Raw genomic sequence first — 23,143 nt, forward strand, 5'->3', positions numbered from 1 at the left:
CTAAAGGACGCAGCCTAAGGTCTTCGGGGGATGTATTTTGGAGTCGGTCACGTCTCAAACGTGACTTATGAGTAAGAAAGCAAATGATTCAGTTGTCAAGGGTATTTTAATGTCTTAATTGTTCTGTATCGTTCGTGTTAAAGTTTGTGTTCCGTCTGCAACGAATGAGTTGACGATTGTCGGTCCGACTTGGTTCGGTCTACAGCTCCAACAGGAGGACGTCAGGCAGCTTTTATAACACGCAGACAGTAGAGATGCCTGTCGGAGCCTTTCAGGCGCTCAACGGGATCGCATGGGTAAGAAACGTCATATTTGTTCTATACGTATTCTGCTGTGGATCGACCCGCTTAACAACAGTGTCGCCCGCAGGGAAAATGTTTATTAAGAGCCGGATCACAGCGCTGCAGATGTGGTCTGAGCTGGACTCTAAGAAGATATCATCACGGTGCTCTACCAGGTCTGTTTTATTTCTTGACTTGATTAAAAAAATGCTTCCTTTTTCAGGGTTCACACATTAAGATACAAAAAAGCGTTTAACTTATCAGATAATGGTTTAGTAATGCTGAAGGGCACTGCTAAGGCATCATTTTAAGCCTTAATCAGAATCAGACATACTTTAATAATCCCAGAGGGAAATTACTTTTGTTACACGCTCCAGATATACCAACATTTTTATCTATCTATCTATCTATCTATCTATCTATCTATCTATCTATCTATCTATCTATCTATCTATCTATATATATATATATATATATATATATATATATATATATATAAAACTATAGATCGAAATAAAGTGATAGTGATCACTAAAAAGCTAAGATAGAATGAATAAATAATTACATTCATAAAGTATTTATAGAAATACTTCCTGGGATTATTTGCTTCATTCTTTTAAAGGTATGGAAGTTGGGGCTGCAGTTTCAATCATTTACACGGGTGTCCCTCGCCATGGCCCTTTCAAATAGTTGAAATGATACCAGAATCGTTTAATATTTCATTTTTTTTGGGCACTTTGCCACCACAAATTATACTTCATTTGAATCGGCTTTTATTTGATAAGCTAATAAAGGCCTGCAGGCCGACATTCCAATTTTGCATGGATTTCCACATTTGTGCTAATGCCAATGTGAAAAGGGAAGACCTCTCTGTTCAGCCTTCCTGAGTTCATAATTAAAAGCTTCGCTTCAGCTACAGCTGCAGGTCTTTCATGTTATTCTTCTAGGCAAAGTAACTCAAGCTCAGTCAATTCGATGGGTAACTTTTGTGAACATCTCTTTTTAAGTCTTGAAAAGATTTTGAATCAAATTTCTGTGCTGACTTCGCCTGGACAATTTGAACACAAAACCACCATTTAATTGTTTGAGGGATGCCGCTGCATCACTCACACAGGCTGAGCGTGTCTCTACTCTGATTGGCCAGTTCATTCTGTGTCTTGGAGCTCCACCTTGCAGAGCCTGCCTGTTGCAGCACCTGTTTGTGAGCGGATTTACGGTGATGTACATTGGGGCCACAGCAGCCATTATGTCTCCTGTATTTTACCAGCTGTGGTGGCTCAGGGTTTATGTGGACGATGGACGATGAAAATCCACCTCAGGTTCAAGCCTTTTTGTTTTTGCCTCCAGTGGGGTTTCTTGAAGGATTGCCCTGGAGCCACAGCTCCGTTTTAGTTTTCATCAACTCTCTGAGGCTTTTTTTTTTATTTTTTGCTTCTGCTGCAAGGCATCTGCAGCATCCATGTTTCAATGTGGAGATTTGATGTTTAGGGTGATTTTTAGTTTTCGTCTGGACATAGTGCTTTGCATTTCGGCCAAAAGTTTAACATTGGACTCATTTAACTAGAGCCCATCTTCCTCATGTTTGCTGCATCCTCTACTTAGCTTGTAAAAAAAAAAAAAAAAAAATCAAATTCCTTTCTTCATGCTGCTCTTTTATAAAGGCCAGCAAACAATTGTCCTCCTTATAGTTTGTCCCACCCAAGCTGTAGCTCTCTGCTTCTCTGATCATGCTCTCCTTGCCCTGTCATTTCTTGGCAGGTTTTCCGTTGTTCCATATTCTTTAAACGATAATACATTTAATTAGGTTTAATTTAATATTAAGGTAAAGGAGGCCAATACGTTTGCACATCTCACTTTTTAAGACGCGTTTCTTTCTTGGTAAGATATTTTGAAAGCCATTGATAATTTTCCTGCTTCACATTAATGCCCAATGAAATAAACTGTAATTATATGCTATGTGGAAAAGTTCAAGGGTTGTAAATACTTTTGTGAGCCGCTCTCAGGCCTGCAGGGTTTGTGCAAACGACGCACAGATTTTTAAGGGGACTATTTACGGATTTATTTATTTTTTGTTTCTAACTATGTGCTTACACAATAAGCAATGAATTTCCAAGCATTTTGGCACATTGCATCACTTTTTAAGAACACTGATTAACTAGGATTTAGCCAAAAGCTGAACATTTACCCTCATGCTGTCTGCCACAGATGACATCAAATCACTGCGGGCTGTGCTCAACCCTGACATTTCCAAGTAAGTCCAATTTATGCCCCAGCCACTTTTACTGGTGATTTCCCACGTTTTTCTTCTTTTTTTTGTTTTTTTTGTTAAGAGATCAGGGTTAAGCTCGTGCCGTGTTTCTGCAGGATCCGAAACATCGGCATCATGGCTCACATCGACGCAGGAAAAACAACCACAACAGAGAGGATGTTGTATTATTCCGGCTATACGAGGGCATTAGGAGGTGAGAGTCAGACAGCAGCATGTAGACGTTAATTTTTCCCCACATTTGAACTGTTATTTCTGTCTTGGTTGATGGTGTGTTTCTGTCAGATGTGGATGACGGGGACACAGTCACAGATTTCATGGCTCAAGAGAGGGAGCGCGGCATCACCATACAGTCGGCAGCTGTCACGTTCGACTGGAAAACCCATCGCATCAACCTGATAGACACGCCAGGTAAAGTAAAACAATCCCACGATGCCTGAAATATTCAGCCGGGTGTGTGAAGGAGCTGTTAGGACCGGAGCTTGTTTGCTTGCAGGACACGTTGACTTCACCCTGGAGGTGGAGCGGGCGCTTCGTGTTCTCGACGGGGCCGTCGCCGTGTTTGACGCGTCTGCTGGCGTCGAGGTTAGGAAGCTGTTAACGACGCCGTTTTTGGTTGAATCAAAATGTTTTTCGCCGTGTAGTTATGGACTTCTGTGGCTTTTTGAACCCCCGACAGGCCCAGACTCTGACCGTGTGGAGGCAGGCGGAGAAGCACCACATCCCCTGCGTTTGTTTCCTGAACAAGATGGACAAACCTGCTGCGGAGTGAGTGGCTCACACCGCCATTTCTTCTGCACATTATGGGTTAGTTTACCACCAGGTGGAAAATGAAGCCGTGTTTAATTTTCACAGCCTGAGTTTCTCAATTGAGAGCATACGACTGAAACTGAAAGCCAATCCAGTCCTCCTGCAGGTAGGCCTCAGAAAACACAAAACATTTATAACCTTTTTTAAATTTCTGCATCGGTTTATGGGGTCATGTCCAGATTTTTATGTGCAAAAGTTTTAATTTCTTTATTCTAATTTCAAGCAGCTGGACTTTGTTGTAAGATGTAGTCTATAGGTAACCATTTATTGTAACCCCTGACTGTAATTAAGGAAAATCAAAAACCTCAGTCCAGTTTAGCTCAATATTTCATATTTTTAGTCGGCAGTCAAGTGAAAATGTGGTTCCAGGTTCAGATCCTTTTTCGTTCAGTTGGTGTTGTGACCACGGGGAGAAGAATGGTGATCTTCAATGAAGATTTAGTTCTGCTCGAGGCGCAGGCTCGCTTTCTCCTTCCAGAGAGAATCCAGGGATCCGATCCAGCAATCTGGTTCAGCTGTTTTTATTCTGCTGCTTTATTCACTTTCAAAGTGCAGCAGATTGTGACACCGGAAGTAAGATTAGAGAGGATCACATTTCCTCTTTTCAAAATAAACGTGTTTTTTTTTTTCAAAATAAAAGAGCGCAAGTGCATTATTATAAATAAAAGGAGAAAAAAAAGAGAAGTTTTCTCTACTGGGCTACATGTATTTATAAAAGTCAACTTTGATATTTCAGTTTGGTAAAGTTTCTGTAGTGATATTCCACCAGGGCTGCTTTTTGTATAGTTAAATTGCACGGACGTAACAAATGTGATGTTGTGTTTTAAGTTTTTCTTGAATCCGTCCCCTTCCAGATACCCATTGGTAGCGGTAAGAACTTCACGGGTGTGGTTGACTTGTTAACCAATCAGAAGCTCACATGGGAGCTGACGTCGACACGAGACGACGGACGAACATTTGAAGTCAGATCTCTCGGCCAGTGTGAAGACCGAGAACTCCTGCAAGCCGCCAGCGAGGCCAGGACAGCGCTTATCGAGCAGGTGGACATCCCTGAGGCTGCAGCAACCACTAGCTTTGAACAGGAATTGTTACAGACGGGGATTTTCTTTCTTCATCCCAGGTGGCTGATCTGGACGACCAGTTTGCTGAGCTGGTGCTGACAGATTTTAGTGACAATTTTGATGCTGTTCCCGCAGACAAAGTAAGTCCTCCTCCGCGCAGAGCCAAGAATATGGCATTGTTAAAACAAAAAAAAACAAAAAATAGAACCTTTACACGTGAACGCAAGCTTAACTGTGTTGAATGTGATTCCAGCTACAGGAAGCTGTGCGCCGAGTGACCCTGGCCAGGAAAGGAGTCCCGGTGCTCTGCGGGAGCTCTCTGAAAAACAAAGGCGTTCAGCCTCTCTTAGATGCCATCACCGCTTACCTGCCCGCTCCCAACGAACGGCACCATGACCTGGTGTGAGTGAACTCTTTAACCTGTCTCAGTGGTCCGGTCTGAAACACGCACGTCAAACCACGCAGTAACCCTCCGCCGTTATTGACCCAACCGGTAAAAGATATGTAATCTCTCTGATCTGTCATTGAAAATGTACCCGTTATTTGAGTTTATTTATTGAGCGTGGAAATAAATCCCATGCTTGGCATAACAAATGCTACATGAAGCATTTTGTATAATTTAACTTTATAGCATGTATATATAATTTTTATGTAAAAAGGGCAAGCCAACATGTTATATGAGACTGGTAGATAATATTCTTATTGACTATTTTGTTAAGAAAAAAGTAGCTGCTGATATTACCCAGATCTACAATCATTTGCTGAATTTTAATTTAAAACCACAGCTAAGATGCATCTGAGGATGTAAGTAGTAAGATGAAAGGTCTGTTTACTCCATCCATGACACTTTAAACTGGGATCTTTTTTCCCCCTTCCAGGTATGAACCAGATTTAGTTTATTTCCAACTACAACGTAAGGCCGTTGTTATAAACTTTAGATATTGTGGAGGACAATGAAAATGATTTTAAAATGTCCGTGTCGGTGCAGATAAACTGTCACAATTAAAAAGGAAAATAGTTTTACAACTACTCAGCTAGGGCCCAAATCTGTTTTTTTGTAAATATCACATTAGAAACCTGTTAAAATATACCTCAGTGAGTAAAACATGCAAAAAAAGTATATAAATAAATGAACGCTTGTAGCTAACTTTCATTTGTTTGTGTTGTTGTCTCTAAACAGCGGTTTATTTTTCTGCTTACTTATTGGCCTGAGGCTAATATTTATTAATTTATTAATATTTAAGAATTTTTGATGTTAAAATTCACTAGTTCAATCTTTATGTTGAATTCTTTATGCTTTTACTGAATGCTGTATACATTTTAAATATTCATATAATTCTTTTAGGAATCTAAATTTTATATACATTTCACAACATAAACCATTAAATGTATTTTAAGGTTGATTTAGCATATTTTTTTATGTTTTTCATATATTTCACAGATGTTCTGCCTTGCTTTATCTTCAGTGATGTAATTATAAGAAATTGTTGAATGTCATTGATGATGTGTTTTATTTTTTTTTTTTTTACATAATTTGCGTAATCTACTTTAAATAAAAAAAAAAAGACAGGTCACTGGATTATGCAAACATTACGCATCACAAGTTTTCTTCATTGGTTTTAAGAATTGTAGGCTTTTTTTAGTTTCCTTGTTGTTAATCTAACGTAACCATGTCTGTTTTGCATCGTCCTACAGGCGGTGGTACAAGGACGACTTGTGTGCCTTGGCCTTTAAGGTTCTCCATGACAAGCAGCGCGGCCCCCTGGTCTTCCTCAGGATCTACTCTGGAACACTGAAACCCCAGACAGCCGTCCACAACATTAACCGGAACAGCACGTATGTTGTTTTCACCCTGCCTCGCTTTGATCTGCGTTTTAAAAGTAATGCAGATTTTTCTGATTTTTTTTTCCAGGGAGAGGATGAGCAGGCTGCTGGTGCCGTTCGCTGATCAGCACGTGGAAATCCCCTCAATGAGCGCGGGGAACATCGCCCTGACTGTGGGACTGAAGCAGGTAGAGCGTGACCCGGCGAGGTTCGGCGTTTTGTTTTCCCTCAGCAGAGGCCGCTCATGTTTTCTGCTTTCTCATCAGACGGTCACAGGAGACACCATCGTTTCCTCCAGAGCGTCAGCAGCCGCTGCTGCTCGCCGAGCCCAGAACGACAGCGGGACGGGGAAGAAGCGCGGAGAACACGCCGACATCGTCCTCTCTGGAGTAGAAGTCCCCGATCCCGTCTTCTTCTGCACCGTAGAACCCCCGACCATGGCCAAACAGGCAGGTCGGTGCCGGAGTTTGTGTTTACGGTGGCAAAATTGTTCGTGCGGCACCTTTTCTACATGTTGTCACGTTACGACCGCAAACTTCAATCAGGGTTCCTGCGGATCCTTAAAAAGTCTTAAAAGGCATTGAATTCTGTAATATAAAACTAAGGCCTTAATTGGCATTAAAATGTCTTAAATCGGTCTTTCTTAGGTCTTAAAATTGTTACCAGGTCATAAATAGGATTTTATTTTTGTAATCTTTACCAAACAGTAAAATAATTGACACAATTATAATTTTTTAAATTTACCCAACGGCTCAACGTAACCATTATTGGTTCCGTCGCGATAGCGGAACCAATAAAAATTGTGGTGGCCGGACCATAGCTGCGAAAAAGAGTTGGCACTGGTTATGTTGTGGTTTTTAAAACTGATTTATAGTTTATTTTAGTAGGGAACAAAACAAAGTTTGTGAATTTAGTTCAGTAGTTGTTAAAAAATATATCTGTAATTTGTGTTTCTTCCTATATGGAAGGTTTTTAAAAATTTTAAACATGTCTACTGAGCCAGAAAGTAATGGTTTATGTGAAAATAAACATTTGGGTGAAGTTTTCGCAACCAGGTTTAAGGAAGGGGTTCAGCATGTAGAGCAACTAAAATCAGATTTATGGTAAAAAACAAAAACAATTCACCGAGCTATGAACATGTTGAACACTGCATGTTTATGTATACCAAAAAGGTAAAGATAGAAAGGAACGCTATGACCGTTTTGTGTTGATCCATCACATAAAATCCCACACTTTAACGTTTTATGGCTGTAAAGTGACAAAAGATAAGGTAAGAAATACCTTTATTGTCCCGCAACATGGGAATTTGGCCGTAACAGTGGCGAGAACACAGAGTTGCACAGAGTAGGTCAGTGATGAAAAACAAGCTACAGTTAAGTTCTAAAGCGACAGAACGAGAACCGGTCAGAAAGGCTAAAAGTAAAACTATTGCACAATTATTGATATTAAATTATCAGATGGCACTCTATGGTGCTCATCTTATCACAGTCTTCCAAACATGTTTTTTTCTTCACCAAAGATCTGGAGAATGCCCTGAAATGCCTGCAGAGAGAAGACCCCAGCCTGAAAGTCAGAGCTGACCCGGATTCTGGTCAGGTAAAACCGATCTTGGAGCAGCCAGGGCTTTCGCTCTGGGCCCCGGCTAGCTAACTAAAGCTGATTTTCTTTCCGCCCCAAAGACCATCCTGTGTGGGATGGGGGAGCTGCACATCGAGATCATCCACGATCGAATCAGACGAGAGTACGGCATCGAGACTCACCTTGGACCGCTGCAGGTGGCCTACAGAGAAACCGTTCTCCAGGAGGTCTCGACTGCAGGTACAGCTTTGAGCCGTTTTACTGTCGGTTCTGGAAGGCTCCAGATATCCGTGCGTGAACTTACCGTGGCATTTGTCTCCGTTAGACACACTGGACCGAACCATGGGGGACAGAAGGCACGTCGCGTCAGTGAGTCTGACCGTCAGACCAGCGGACATGTCGTGTGACGTCGCGTTTACAAAAGAATTAAAAGAGCAGATCCAGCCGGAGATGAGAGAGGCCGTGGAGAATGGAGTACAGAGCTCATATCTGCAAGGTAAATGTGGCTTCACTTGTTCTTTCCTATTCCTAAGCAAAAACAGCTTTAATTATACCTAAAGCAGCAGCTTGTTTTTTTTTTGTTGTTTTTTTACCTAGTAGACAATGCAGGTTATGTGAAAGCAAAGGGCAATGGAGTAATAGCGCAACAAGGCAGAAAATGTTCGATACAAGGGAAAAAAATCAGGGTAAAGAATGTCGCCATGTAATTTTTATGGCTTTCACTTTGTAAGGTAGCTTTTTTTCTAAAAGGCCTGGGAGAGGGCAGAACTGAAAGCAGTTCCCAAAGGAAGACGATCGCTCAGCGTAAACTGCACCGGCGTTGTCTAAAGTTCCCCTCTCAGCTTCTTTGTGAATTTACGTTTAAAAAACACATGACAGCGGTTCGCTTGGGAGGGGAAAAAAGCAGCTGCCTTGCACTCCAAACATGACTAATAACGGCTGATTGGGGTTTTGCAAAAGAGGAACGTGTTTATTTAGATTTTCTTTTTAAACATAGAGATCTGACAGCCCAGGATAACGAGCGTACCTGCAGGGTGTCGATAAAACTGAAAGAACAGTAAGTCCGTAAATCTAAACTGACTTGAAGGCATCATCCTTTCAACTTTTTCATTTTGTCACACCACAATCTTAAACGGAATCTTCTTTCATATTTAATGTGACATGCCAAGTAATATTAATAGCATGATTAGGATGTAAAAGAAAACATACACATGGTTAAATTTTTTCAAACAATCAACACGAACAGTGTGGTCTGCTTTTGTTTTCAGACCCCTGTACCCTGATAGCCCTAAATCACACCCAGAGCAAATTAATGACTTTGTTGAAGTCTTTTCGGGTATATGTTTTACGTCTGGACTTTGACTAGGCCAGGCTAGTTTTGTGCTGCACGTGTAGACCAACTGTAAACTGCATCTTTCACTTGTTTACCTTGCCCTCATTCATGACTCGTGACTGTGGAAGAGTGCTGTAAAAGTGCAAACAGCACTTTTACAGCACTCATTAAAAAGCATTAAAACATAATAGAGAGACTGTCTCACCTGATCTGGGGATCTTTGTAGAGTTCCTCCATGGTTTCTGCGGTCTATGGTCACTTCTGATTAATGGCCCTCTATCTCCAGGCCTGTAGGCTCCGGAGGAGCGCTGCTTTTTTGGTAGCTTTGCTGTTGTTATGCCATTTCCAAGCCGTGATAATCCATTTACAACCTAACAACTATGGTATAAACTTTTCCACAACTCAATCTTTGACCCGTCGGCTCTTTCGCTTAGAAAAATGTCGCTGTGGTTTGGGGTTGTGAAAATGGGAAGAAGTTCAAGAAGTATCATTGGTATTGTAGGTACATTATTGACCCAGATAGAAAACTTTTACACCCCCCCACCCCTACCAAGCCTTAATGTGAAAGGTTCATCACTACCTACTGTAATCATCCTGTCATGGTGTAAAGGTCCAGCTGTAAAACCAAAGTTAGAACGATACGTTTATATTAATTTTAACTGCATGGGTATAACCAGCCGCCCTCCCCGTCTTGTACTTTGACGCTTCACTGCTGAGGACCAGATCTCTGATTGCCTCTCCAGGCCCGCTGCTGGGTTACCCCGTGCAGGGCGTGTCCACTCTGATCCACGGCATTTCCGTGGAACCGGGGACGTCGCCGGCCATGGTGTCCGCCTGCGTGTCCCGCTGCATGCTGAAGGTAAGCCGGGGAACCGTTTTTCACGTCAAAGCCACCGATGGCGGCGCCGGAGACAGGAACACGCCACAACAGTGTTGCTTTGGGACGCAGGCCCTGAGGCTGGCGGGGGGACAGGTCCTGGAGCCGGTCATGTCCCTGGAGGTGACCGTCGGCGAGGAGCACCTCGGCTCCGTGCTGGGGGACCTGGCCCAAAGACGGGGGACCGTCAGGGACATCCAGAGTCGTCATGACAACAAGGTGCTGCTGGCAACCGTGCCCCTGGCTGAAATGATGGTGAGACCGAGTCTCATTAATAAAAAATCTGCAGGTTCTTTCTGAAAACGATGCGGTAATTAATGTCCTCACACATTGAAGGGGAGTGGTGGCCTAGTGGTTAGAGCAGCGCGCCTGCACTCAGAGAAGGGTGCAAGTACCCGGTTCAATCCCCAGAGCCTGCACTCTGGGTCCCTGAGCAAGACCCTTAACCCCAGATTGCTCCCCAGGCGCCGCACATGGCAGCCCTCTGCTCCCCAAGGGGATGGGTTAAAAGCAGAGAACAGATTTCGTTGCTTGTACTTGTGACAGTGCAATGACAATAAAATAGATTTCTATTCTATTCTATTAAAAGGGCTACTCCACGGTGCTGCGAACTGTGACCTCTGGGAACGCCACTTTTTCAATGGAGCTGGACGCCTACCAAGCCATGAACCCCCAGGCCCAGAGTGCACTTCTCAGGAGAATGTCCGGTGGGATGTGATCGCACAAGACCAAACACATGTGTACAGAATGGAGACTTTTCATGGAAATTAAAGCTATTTATTGTGGAAAATGTTGAGTAAATAAGAATAAAATACAACCATACTCGTAATGTGCTGCAAACCTAAATTTGCAGCCATGGTATTTCTGTATATTTCTAATAAAAACAAAACACAGAAGCAATCACAGTGTCAACATTTTATTGATTTTTTTTTTTTTTTTAAACAAAACTCATGTAGAAAAATCATTCACTTTGACACAATATTTATGCATCGGATTCAACAGGTTGTGACAGCTTTGAAAAGGGGTTTCTCGTTTGATTTCCCAGGTTACAAACCAGCATTGGGATGATTGCGTGTGGATGTGCTTCCCTTTTCTGTTCCCAGAGCAGCGTTTCAGATGGGCTCAGACACCTTTGTATTCATGTGGGCAAAAGCTGGGAGACAGCGGCTGAGCTGGTACCCCACGCCTTACGAAAGAGAAGAGAAAAAGAAAACCTTTAAAATGTTCCTTGTACTTAATAAGAATATCTGTTAGGTACTTTTGATGACATTTGGAAGCGCATACTTACTGTACCAGACGACAGCGGTGCACAGAAAGTCTGCTGTAGGCGTCGGTAATGTCTGTGACCTCTTTAGCGCTCCAGAGCCGCTCTGCTACGGCACTGGCTCGAGGCCTGGAGAACAAAATGGTATTCTGATATTATCTCCGTAAAATATATTGTTACGGCGCAGAAAGAGTATTTACACTGCTTAAACTTGTCGACATTGGGTCATATTACAGCCACAGATTTTAATACATTTTAAACAGGATTTTTAGGGGACAGACCAACAATAGTCTTGTTCATAATTGGGAATGAGAAGGTTTATGAAAAATTAACAGTCTGCAATGTGAAAAATGGGGTGTGCATTTTGTCTGAGTCTCAGTGCAACCTGTTGCCTTCAGAACAGTTGCATGCACAGAGGTTAAAAACTTTTCCTTATATGTTACACTAAAACACTTTGTGTTGATCTTTCAAAACTAACATTAAAAGACACATTGAAGTTTGTGACTGTAACAGGCTAAACATGTAAAAATCAATAGCTTTACCATGCGCTTTATGTATTAAATAAAAAGCAAAAAACAAAAGTGACATATTTTTACCAGAGTCTTGGTGTCAGATTCGTAGCATCCACGTACTCTCCCCATAGACAGGCTTCTCCACCGATCACAAGATTCTTTTGCTTTTCAGTTCCTGTTTTTTTTTTTTAAACATAATGTTATTAAATGCAGCTTCCATTGCATAAAAACATGTAAATCTTCCCTTTTTTTATTTAACAGGTTTACAAAGGCTTGCACAGGAGTGACAACTCTAGGTCAAGCTAAAGTTGAGCCAAATTGCAGCTAAATAAGGCAGACCTCAGCCAGTGCTGCTGGTGGTGGTAGTAATAATAATAATAATAATAATTATTATTATTATTAACAATAATAAGCAAATTGTGTTTTTCTATATAGAATACTGACAAAATTCCAGTTAAATAACTTGTGCCGTCTAAATAGTTTTGAAATATTCATGGTGCTTGCATGAAAAAATGAAATAAAAAAAAAGATTATGATTTGAGCCAGAATTTCTTCTGTTTCCTAAAACATTTTAAACAATTTTCTTCTACTGTTGAATCTGAACTTGTCCAGATTTACAAGTCCTAGGGCTGGACGATATAGGAAAAAAAAGGCATGTCGATAAAATAGAAATATCAATATCGATAATTATCAACAAATTCAAAACTTATTTTAAGTGCAGCCCTGACAAATTTATGCTGTTTACCTAGCGACTTTTTTTTTATAGATACAGGACACACAAACACTGACTTTTTTTTTGTATAAAAGAAAAAAGAACATACGAGCTCTGCAAACGTTGAAGGGGGCGGAGCTTGGTTCCTGGGTCTGCGTTGTGATTGGATGCAACGACTGTAATATTAACCTACATGGCTAGAATGCATAAATAAAACTGTTGTTCTATTGAAGTTTTTATTTACCCTTTTTTTCCCCCTATCAATATACATTATTGAATTATCGTCCAGCCCTAACAAGTCCTAAAACTGAGTTTTCTGCTAACTAATGTAGGTAGCACACTAAAATACACTGTTAACCATTTGAATTCACTGTTCTTTTTAAAGTTGTAATACTTCAAGAGGTAACGCCTAAGTGTGAGAGAACATAGAACTCATTTTACTATCAGAGGCTCTTTTCTCTTTCCTAGTAGTTACATTTTTGCTTTTTAAAAAAACGATTGCGTACACTCCTTAAGAGCTATCCTCAATTAGGACTGTGGCTTATCCAGGAATCTTCCTGTAAAAAGGCTCGATCCATTTACTTTTGCCCATGGAGTCATATTTGAAGCACAGCGTAGAGATTGCACTTTCTAGGATCTGCCAAAACCTTTAGACTTTTGCAACAATAAAAACCCTTTACTATGTTACAGGCTGTTAAAACACTAGATTCAGTGTGTTTAGACCAGTGGTTTTTAAGAAACGAGAGCAAAAGCCCCCAGGGGCTGTTTGACAGTCGCTACTTTTCTAACTTCCTGCAGAAGCAAGCTGTGTTGCAATGCTAACGCTAGCTTCTGAACAGGAACAAGTAGAGGAAAGAAGTAAAGAAAATGGATCAAGATCCATCAAGCAGACACAAACCCTTAAAATCTTGTGGGTCGGCTTTGTAATAGCCTGGCCAATCCTGGCCGTAGGAGATACGGTTCAGGTACCAGGGAGAGGACAGCAGGGTCTGGTACCCTGCCGACGTAATATTTGCCATCTCACTCTGGTATTTCTCCTGGTTTCCTTTCCAAACGTGGATTAGTGTGTCTGGTTTCAGCTAAAGAGCACACACACACATATACACACACACACACACACAGAGAGAGACAGATGGAAATATAAGATCACAACGGGTTTCTCCATCTGCTCTTCGTCCATTTAAAGTGTCTCTGGATATCAGCGGATCACAACGTCTCGCCCATTATCCAGTGTTCTCTGTTGGTTTTATCTGATCATTGTAAACTGAACATCGGTGACATAGTGTGGTGAAATGCATGCAGTGCTGAAAAAAGAAGCAAAACCACCAGCCACACTGCCCCATGTTCACACAGCGTCAATTTGACTCTAGTTGTCACGACTGTGCAGTATTTTGGTTTTTTTTAAATGTAAGCCTGTTGAACAAAAACAAGGCAAAAATTATCCCCCCCCCCCATCACCATGAAATGATTTGTGAAAAAGAAAAATTCAACATAATTTTTTAAAATCATTATCATCAATTTGAACTGACCGTTGAAGCTGAGCGGCTCAACCTTGTAGTACTTCTGCCAGTCCTGTCCTGTGCTAATATAGTCTAAGTACCATGGGGCGGAGAGGATGGTGGTGTATCCTGATGCGGTCACATTGCTCATCTCTGAGTTAGCACTACTGCTGATCCACACATGCACTACCGTGTCGGGCTTCAGCTGCAATTGTTACAAGCCAGACACACGTCCTTACATAGTGCAGTCATAAATTATAAAGAAAAGAGATCAACAGTTGTACAAGAATATAAATAAACTGTAAGCACCACTTGGAGACATATCCTGTAGGATTTGGGCATTACCTTATGCTTCTTTTTTTCTTCCATTAATGTTAATTAGGGTTGGGCAACATATCGAGATTTTAAAAATATTAAGGTTTTTTAGAACGGATATTACGACTTCAATGTTTCTCCTATTTATCTATTTATCTGTTTTATTTATTTATTTATTAAACAGGCCTGAGGGATTTGGATTAAGCTTTGATTCTGACATGCCTTTTTTAATTACTTTATGAAAAAAAAAACATATTGAGATAAATATTGTATATCAACATTCAGCCTAAAAATATCAATATTATTTTTTGTTCATGTCAACCAGCCCTAATATCAATGCATTAATGTATTCAAGTTACAGTTATAAATTCATATGGAGCTTTATTTTGATATCTAGTCAAGCAAATAAAAAAAAACACACATCCATCATCCATATTCACTTGTCCTTATAGTAGGTGAGGTCAATTTGGGGTCGACTGCGTTAGGATGTGCTTCCCATATAACTACATATTCCCAAAGGGATCTGTAGCTGAGTTTAACATAAAAGTCACAAAAAGTATATTACTTTAGATGCAGTAAAATAGCCCACTAAATTTTATTTTTTACAACTAATGACATTCCTGATGCTGCAGTCTCAACTATTTTTCTTCCTATTTCTTTTTTTTTAATTAATATTTTCTTATCAAACCAAAGATATTTTCTACAAGACAGCCACGATATGCTGCTCCAACATCAGGTTAACTCGCTTGATGCATCACCAAATATACACAAAGCTCTATCATTAGTTTGAAAAAAATGTGTCCGAATCGCCACATACAGCTGAAGTATTAAAAAGTATCGACTATGCTCTAATTTACATTTAAGTGCTATGCTGGTATTAGCGGCTTTGCTCTCTGTTTTGATTACGACTTTGTTGATAATGCGAAACAATATTTTGTTACGTTCCAGCTGATCGCGTTACCGGGGATCTGGCAGGACAACCCTAAGCAAACAACAAAAACCTACAAGCATCTCCACAGTGCCTTTAGATAATGCTTTTTAAATGATCAGAAAAAAAAACATCTTAAACAAAAAAATTGCCCTTTAACAATCATTAAAGCATTAAAAGAAAACTGATGAGAGGATACCTTAACACCGTTGTCAAAGACCTCCTGCCAGATGATGTAGCCTTTATTGGTGCGGGTGACAATATCCAGAAGCCTTTCAGATAAAAAAGAAAAATTAAACCGGATAATAAAACAAAAGCAAAACTTTACAACACAAAGTACGCACTTCTGGATGTAAAAGGACTCCAGTTTTCTGTAGTCCTGTCCGAAGCCTTGCTGCTCCATGAACTTCTGGATGTCTGGGTTGGACTTCCTGTAAAAGACAACAGACGGATAACAGCCGCCGACACCCGCCCGGTCTTGGGAGACGGATCTAAAACGCTTCGGGCGCCTCACCAACACGTGAAGTCCACCTCGTCGCCTCCCAGGTGAACGTAGGCGTCGGGGAACACGGTGCTGACCTCTTTGAAGAACTGCTGCATGAAGGTGTACGTGGAGTTTAGGATGGGGTTCACCGGTCCGAAGGTGCCGGACGGCTTGGAGCCAGCGTAGCAAGGCGTGAGCAGGTCGGGTTGGCCTAAGAAGGAAATGCATGGACGTGGACGCCAGGACAATACAGCAACCGAGTCCAAATGGGACGTAGACAACGAGAGAACCCACCTTTGCCCAAGACTGCGTGTGTCCCGGGGTGGTCAAACTCGGAGACGACCCGAATCCCTCGGAGGCGAGCAAACTCGATCACCATTTTCACATCGGCAGGCGTGTACACGTGGGTGTAAGGGTGGTAAGCGCCCTGTGGACATTGAGACGGGGACATTTTATGTCACAACGCAGCGGCATAATGAGACATTTGGGTTGGAGTCAACACAGACGGGGAGTCGTCACTGCGGACCCTTTCGGCTCAGGTCTGGGAACGTCCGGCTCAGGTAAGGAAAAGACGGATCGTCGACGATGTGTGCCAGTGGAAGACCGTTTTTGGAATTTATGCATTTGCCATGGTTTTCCTGTACGACGGAGGGGATAGAGATTAAAAAGAAAAAATCCAAAGTTAATTAAAATAAATGAATACCAAAATAATAAAAGACAACAAGCTTACATACCAGGTTAGACAGGATGACTTTAATTGGAAGGAAATGTCGTGACGAGTTCCAGCAAGATGCCTCTGTGAGCAAACCTCGGGAAGTCACTGACTGACGTTGCATTGATGCTTTTCTAAAAACGGAAAAGGCGAGGGAAAAAAAAAAAAAGGTGAGACCTGGGTTTGGAAACAGTTTTAGACAACAATTCAACGGTCTTACTTACAGCTCCGTACTCGTCCCTCGTAGACCAGCTGGCTGAAAGTTTCCAGACCTCAAAAAGAAGAAGAAGCAGAAGAAACTAAAACGGAGGTTAAGAAGATGGAAAATGATTCAGCTAAGCTCAACTCCATCTGGAAACCCCCTGATGTTTGCCTGAAATTAGCCCCAGCAATGTTCGTAAGCACAGGATCAAACTTTTAGTTGTGCACTTTACGAACGTGTTCTTCGTGGAAGAGTGTCGGGAAGAAAGCGACAAGACAAGAAAGCGACGCGTTTTGTAATAAACCACGTATGGGATGTAATAAACATGCTTTGATTAGATAAGAGCAAATAGAGCTTTTTGGCCTGCATGAAAAATGCTGAGTGGCAGAAAAGGCAACACTGCATATCGCCCCGAAACACACTGCCCCCACAGGAAAACACTGCGGTTGCAGGATCATGCTGGTGGTGATGCTTTCCTTCAACAGGGACAGGGGAACTGGTCACAGTTAATGGAAAGATGGATGGAGCTCAATACAGGGAAATCCTAGCAGATAACCTATTAAAGACCTAAGACAGCGGTAGAACTACCGGCAGGGATGTGAATGTGTGACTGACTAACTGTAACGTAAGGCGCTTTGGGGTTGTTGGACTTGATAAGGGGCTATACAAGTACAAGCCATTTACTAGTTAAAAAAACCTGTAAGCGCTTGTCATTTGAAAATTAGTCCAAAAAAAAACAGTTGTATAAGTAAATATAATCCTACCATGCAGGGCACCCCAGACCTTTGGTGCCTTCAGGACAGAGACTGGCTGATCCACGGAAAGCTCGTCTGCAGGAAACAAACAGTCACAGCAGCATTTACAGTGTCGGTAAAGCTTGTCAGCATCATAAGTAATGAGACATCTGGGTTAATCCTGGAATTTGCTTTTCAGGTAACCTTAGAATTTACTTTTTACCAATCATGAGCAGAAAAGCTTTTCCTGGAAACGTGCAAGCAACATAGTCACGAGTTGAAAGCGGCTACATTTCTGTTAAACTACCACGGTTTGTGAATTCCTATTTAACCCAACGTCAGATAAATCATTGTTAAATATGTCATCTTGGCTGCTGTTCAACATTTTGTTAGATGGAATTGGCTGTTTACTGGTGACCCGCCTCGCTGATGGTATATCTTATCTGCACACAATCAGTCAAGTGGTTGATCAGTTCAAAGACAACACTTTAATGGTCTCTCATTGCTAAACCAGAGGACAATTCGACACAGAAACCCAGCCCTCAGCTGGCGTCAGCGGCACCCTTTACCGTGATAAATTAAAAAGAGAAAGTTGGAAATAAATTCACTTTTTATTGCAGAAGCACAATCTCAGGTTGAGAAAAATAAAATGTTCAACATTTGATTAATGTACTTTTATTTGGAGGGGGGAAACAAAACAAAAAAAACACTCCTTTTCTAAATTACCGGTGTCACAATTTGTGGCTTCCCTTTCTATGAAATACAGGTTACTAAAATTCCTTTTTTTTTTTTTTTTAAAGCTGATCCCCGTTTTTGTAATCCACCACTTCCTGTTTCCACTGTATAAAAAAAATGTGCAAACTTCTCTTAGCCGCTCTTAAAAATGGAATAGCCAATAGAACAAGTCATTCAAGTAAGGCAAGTCAGTTTAAATTTCGGGTTTTAAATAAAATTCTGCATCTCCTGTGTCACGCAGGACGGGGCCCATATCTGTCTGTCTTGCAATAAAGTGAACTAGATTAGAAAGTGTGTGTGTGTGTGATAGTAAGAGAGCAAAAAAAAAAAAAAAAAAAAAGGCACTGATCAGGATCTTGAAGTTACGAAGTCTCTATCAGCAACAGATAAAAAGCGATTGGACGTGTTAATGCATTTCAGAAGCGTTGTGTGGGAGGCATGCCAGGAAGAGAATAAAAATTAGTGTTTTTTTTTTTTCTACAAGGCTGTAGGAACTTCACTGCAACCTAAACCTCTAAATTGAAATGAGATGAAAAATAGAACCATCTTATGTGTGCAAGACTTGAGTGGAGTTTTTCTTTAATATGCAGAAAAGCCCCCCCATAGCCACTTTTAAGTACGGTTGGAGGATAGATTGTAATTGCCTGTGGGCCTTTTGCGGCTCTATGCACTGAGTTGCCTTGTTGCAGTGCGTACCACGAAAGATTAACTTTCATTAAAACTGTTTGTTGAATTCTGACAAGGGAATGGTTCAGAATTTAACCTTCTTCAATGGCCGTATCAGTCCTCGGGTCTAATAGCTCTTTGTCGTATTGGTCTAAACCCAATAGCAACGGCAACTCTGGACGATTCTTGAGGAGATTGTGCAAACAGGAATGGTTCTCAAAGATCCCTCTCTGTTCTGTTTGTGTTATTGGGGGGGAAAAAAGAAGATATTGACAGCAAGCTGCCAGTGAGTGTGGCAACTGATCATGTAGATGAATAATCTTTACTTCCGCATGACCATTTTCTCTTCCACAGAACACGTGCTAAAGTAAATGTTTCTGTCATGAGATTATGCTACAGCAATAAAAAAAGTTGGTCTTATTTCCAAGTCGTACTTAAAAAGAAAATAGTTATAGATCTTATCGGAGTGTGGAATGCGCTGCAGCCCCTCTATAAAAGTAACAAGGAAGATGATCAGGAAGCAGTTTTGAGCTTGATGAACGTTCAAGCTCCGGTCCCCACCACAGATCGCTCCGTATCAAGGATGAAATGAAAGAGACGGACTCACATGACTCGTCGGAAGACACGGTGGGGTAGCCGTCGCACTCCGAGTCGGGGGACGTGATCCACACCTGCAGCTCCAACAGCTCCGCGGGACCTGTTCTCGAGCCTTTATTAACATTCGGCGTCCTTCAACATCCCCGAATATATATTCAAAATACCTGCAGAGATGGAAACGGGTCAGTGAACGCATCACGACGCTGGTGCCAATGGAAACAAAGAAGAGAAGCAACCCTGTCACCCCCCCTCCGAAACCTCCGGTAGGCCTGCTGCAGGAGGCCTGCAAGCTCGGGACCGGCACCGGACTCCTTGGGCGTCGGTGATCCTGAAGCTGGGAGGAGCTCAGTTTGAAGGAAACTTCCGCGATCTGCACCTTCTGCGGCAGCGGCCACCAGGGAGCCGTATTGGAGGGCTGGAAGGCCAGCTCGGGCTCCTGGTCGAGGCTGGTCGGGCTGGTGCCCCCAGCAGGAGCCGAGAGTTCAGCAGCGTGAAGGCAAACCCCACCAGGACGGTCATGTGGGCAGCAGCACTGTAAAGTCACAAGACCTGTCCTGATGGCAACAGAAAACAGATTTGTATGGAAACGGGAGGAGGGCGGGGCTTCCCACGCGGAAGTCGCGATTTAAAGGGCCAGCGTCTAGATACGGCGCCTTCCACCGGCCTTTCTGTTAAAGATGGAGAACATTACATAACTTAAAATTCATACTTATTCTTTTGTATATTTTGTAGCACTTGCACATTAGACTAAAATAATTCAAAGCTGCACAGCTCGGGATCCAGAACACTCCAACATGGTCCCCAAAACCTTGGAAGACAGAGACCCCACAGCATTACAGACCCTCCACCATACCTAACAGTGGACACAACTTGCGTTGTCACAAACCTAAAATCTCTTTATTTGTTGCCCAAAAGTCAAATCTTACTGTCATCTGACCAAAGCACACGGTTCTTCAATTTAAAGTTCCTATTAGCAAACTATGTTTACGACAGAAGAAAACCCCCTTATTTCTCTGTGTCCCCTCCCAAACAACCAGTTGGCAAGTAGATAACATCAAATCGCTGCTATGGTTTCCCCCAAAATGTCACTGCTGCAGTGCTCTGACATTGGTTGTGAAGCAGAACTTCGCTTACACGCCCCTGTCAGTATGAGGAAACAGAAATTGAACAAAACATGTTGACACATTCATCGGCTGTAGGGCTACACGTACTAGGAAAAACCCACGCCGTTAGAAAGGTATGCTTGAGTCATAATTTAATCCGAGTTGAGAAATTCTTCTATCTGTACCTGAGTTTGCGTTTCTGGGCCTCTGCAGACATTTTCTGACCAGCTGAAATCAACCCAACTGAAAGGCGCGTGCTTTTGTCTTTCCCATTTTTAAGCGTAGCTGAAGCGATTCGTACCACCTCTAGCTGTACAAGAAAGTCAATACATGTTAATATATAAAAGATTTGCCAAGCATTTTTTTTAGCTGGAGTTTGTTGGTGTGGTCGGCTGCTTTGTTTTGCACAACAGATTAAATGTTTGCCAGAGAGCTAAACTAGAAGTGACCTGTAACTGCTTTGTTACACGGTTAGACAGGGTTTAGCACAACGTCTGCTTGCTCCGCTGCTCTGGTGTCCTCCTGCAGTGTAAAAAAATCACACGCTGAAATCTTTTGCCAGCGTAAAATGGTCAGGTGTGAGTGTGAGCAGGCATGGTTCTCTGTCCCTATGCGTTATTGCTGGTGACTTGTTCAGGGTTTAAAGCGCCTATTGTCCAAATGTCACGTGGCTACATCACTATGTGGCCCAACAACAGCCCAGGGTCAAAACTCTTGGTCCAGTTCCTTTCTTATCCTCGTTATTTTCTCATTTAATGTTTTGGGCTGTAAAACCTGCAGCCTTTTAAACAAAAGACCTAAACGTATACTGTTTTTTGAGGTAGGACCCTGTACTGATGCAGTATAATTCTGTTTGTATTGTCGTCGGTAACTTTATTCAGCTGAAACCGGTAAAATACATGAACTTGAATGTATTCCTCTGATGTGACTCATATCTAAAGTGGGAACTTTGTTTTTGTCCCAAAGTCTAAAGTAAAGGGGGAAAAAATCATTTCCTGTGTTGATTTTTTAACATAGTGTTTGGAGGATATTACAAGAAAGTCAGAACTAAAAAGAAATGTATCGTGGTGGATTTTTTCTCAAACACAGCCCTCTGCCTGTAACTCTTTAGTGGCAATCAAATGTTTTTGTTCTGTAGATTTTGATATGTACATGAGTAGATACACAAGTCCAGACGTAGGAGTAGATTAAATGTTACACGTTGATCTTTGCCGTCACGCGTCTCCTGTGCAAATGTGGATGCCTTCACGTGCAGAGCCTGAATGCCGGTTGGTAGAATCTGCTGCAGCACCAGTTTCTCAGCCGTTGTGCAGACTAAAGTGGATTGAGGCCCTCAGCGCAGGCACATTTGCTTTTTTGTAATTGGACAGCTTATTCTAAAGATAAATAATCATATGCTCGGGCAGTACACTGCAACTCCTTCAAAGAACAACAGAAGCGATAATAAATCTCTTGACTCTTTGTAGTGTATCCAGCTGTAAATTTAGTTCACAATACTAGTTATCTATACATACATATCTGTACATATCTGTAAAACTCTATTTATAGTAATATCCACATGTATATATATTTCAGTACATATCCAGCTGTAATTTAGTTCACAATACTAGTTATCATATATTATACTCATAGGACAATCTATCAGTAAATTCTGTTTTAATAGTATTCATCTCTATATTGATTCAGTACATATCCATGTCCTGTACATATGGAACCATTGTTTATCCTGCACTTGCTGCTATTGCACTTCTGGTTATACCTAAACTGCATTTTGTTGCCTTGTACCTGTACCTGTGTAATGACAATAAAGTTGAATCTAATCTAATCTAATCTAGTGCGTTGTAAAGGATTCTGTCCCCATGAATTTTTCCAATGGCATTTTTAAGCAATAAACCAACACAGGTAGTGCATCATTGAACTAAGGAAAGGATGCTTGTTATTATTATTGATTTTTGGGCCACTTTAACACATGTAAAATGTTCAATTTGAGCCAAATTACATTAGAGCTTGGGCTATATTGTTAGAATACCCAAACGGAAACTGTTTTTTTTTTTTTTGGGGGGGGGGGGGGGTTGCTTTGTTTTTAGCTGCATTCGTCTTCCCATCAACTCTGACAGCTAGCTCTGGGTACTGCTAAGGAAAAAAAAAAACATCCCACAGCACGACGCTGCCTTGGCCTTTGACGCCATGTGAGAAGTTGATTTTAGCATCTGCTTATTTTATTGTACGGCCGCTAATGCATTTGAATTATATACCATTTATGTATTTTATGTTTGTTTTTTCTTACTTACAGCATTTTAATGTTTTAAATGTTTTTTTTATGTTATTCTGTACATCACTTTGGTACCTTTGGTAATTTGAAGGGCTTTATCAACAAAGTTGGATTGGACTGGATACCTTCCTCACACACCTGCTGTTGTCCCTTTACAAGGCTTGTGGTAAAATCTTAAACAGTACGTCTTCTGGCTTTCTCTTTTTGTCAGTGTGGAAGTCATAACAGTTCATTAAACATGAAATTGAACAGAACTCTTTTACACACATTTGTGAGTTACTACAAAAATACGCTTGAAGTAAAAATGCTGTTAGTAATGTTACTGAGGTATTTATGAGTTTAAATACATAGGAACACAATATTGTGTTACTACTTTGG

At 41.5% G+C, this 23,143-nt stretch overlaps 1 protein-coding gene and 1 pseudogene across 3 annotated transcripts; one reads left to right on the plus strand and one right to left on the minus strand.

The window, feature by feature from the left end:
• Positions 1–49: 49 nt before the first annotated feature.
• LOC118563951 (ribosome-releasing factor 2, mitochondrial-like) lies at positions 50–10,930 on the plus strand. 3 transcript variants are annotated; one of them, XM_036140393.1, is made up of 21 exons: positions 50–101; positions 206–296; positions 358–457; positions 2,487–2,532; positions 2,646–2,743; positions 2,833–2,958; positions 3,044–3,132; positions 3,227–3,315; positions 3,403–3,463; positions 4,212–4,397; positions 4,478–4,558; positions 4,672–4,820; positions 6,114–6,254; positions 6,331–6,430; positions 6,509–6,695; positions 7,762–7,838; positions 7,922–8,060; positions 8,146–8,316; positions 9,897–10,012; positions 10,103–10,285; positions 10,620–10,930. In XM_036140393.1, the coding sequence occupies exons 2-21, from the start codon at positions 255–257 to the stop codon at positions 10,746–10,748; spliced, it is 2,310 nt and encodes a 769-aa protein (XP_035996286.1). In that variant the 5' UTR covers positions 50–101; positions 206–254; the 3' UTR covers positions 10,749–10,930. The 3 variants fall into 3 exon arrangements, with proteins under 3 accessions (XP_035996286.1, XP_035996287.1, XP_035996289.1); XM_036140394.1 differs by having other exon boundaries at positions 370–457; XM_036140396.1 differs by lacking the exons at positions 50–101; positions 206–296; positions 358–457; ... (4 more) ...; positions 3,227–3,315; positions 3,403–3,463 and adding an exon at positions 3,643–3,930.
• LOC118564023 lies at positions 10,931–20,710 on the minus strand (annotated as a pseudogene).
• Positions 20,711–23,143: the final 2,433 nt, after the last annotated feature.

This window comes from Fundulus heteroclitus, chromosome 8 (assembly GCF_011125445.2).
Source record: "Fundulus heteroclitus isolate FHET01 chromosome 8, MU-UCD_Fhet_4.1, whole genome shotgun sequence".
In the NCBI taxonomy this organism is placed as follows: domain Eukaryota; kingdom Metazoa; phylum Chordata; class Actinopteri; order Cyprinodontiformes; family Fundulidae; genus Fundulus; species Fundulus heteroclitus.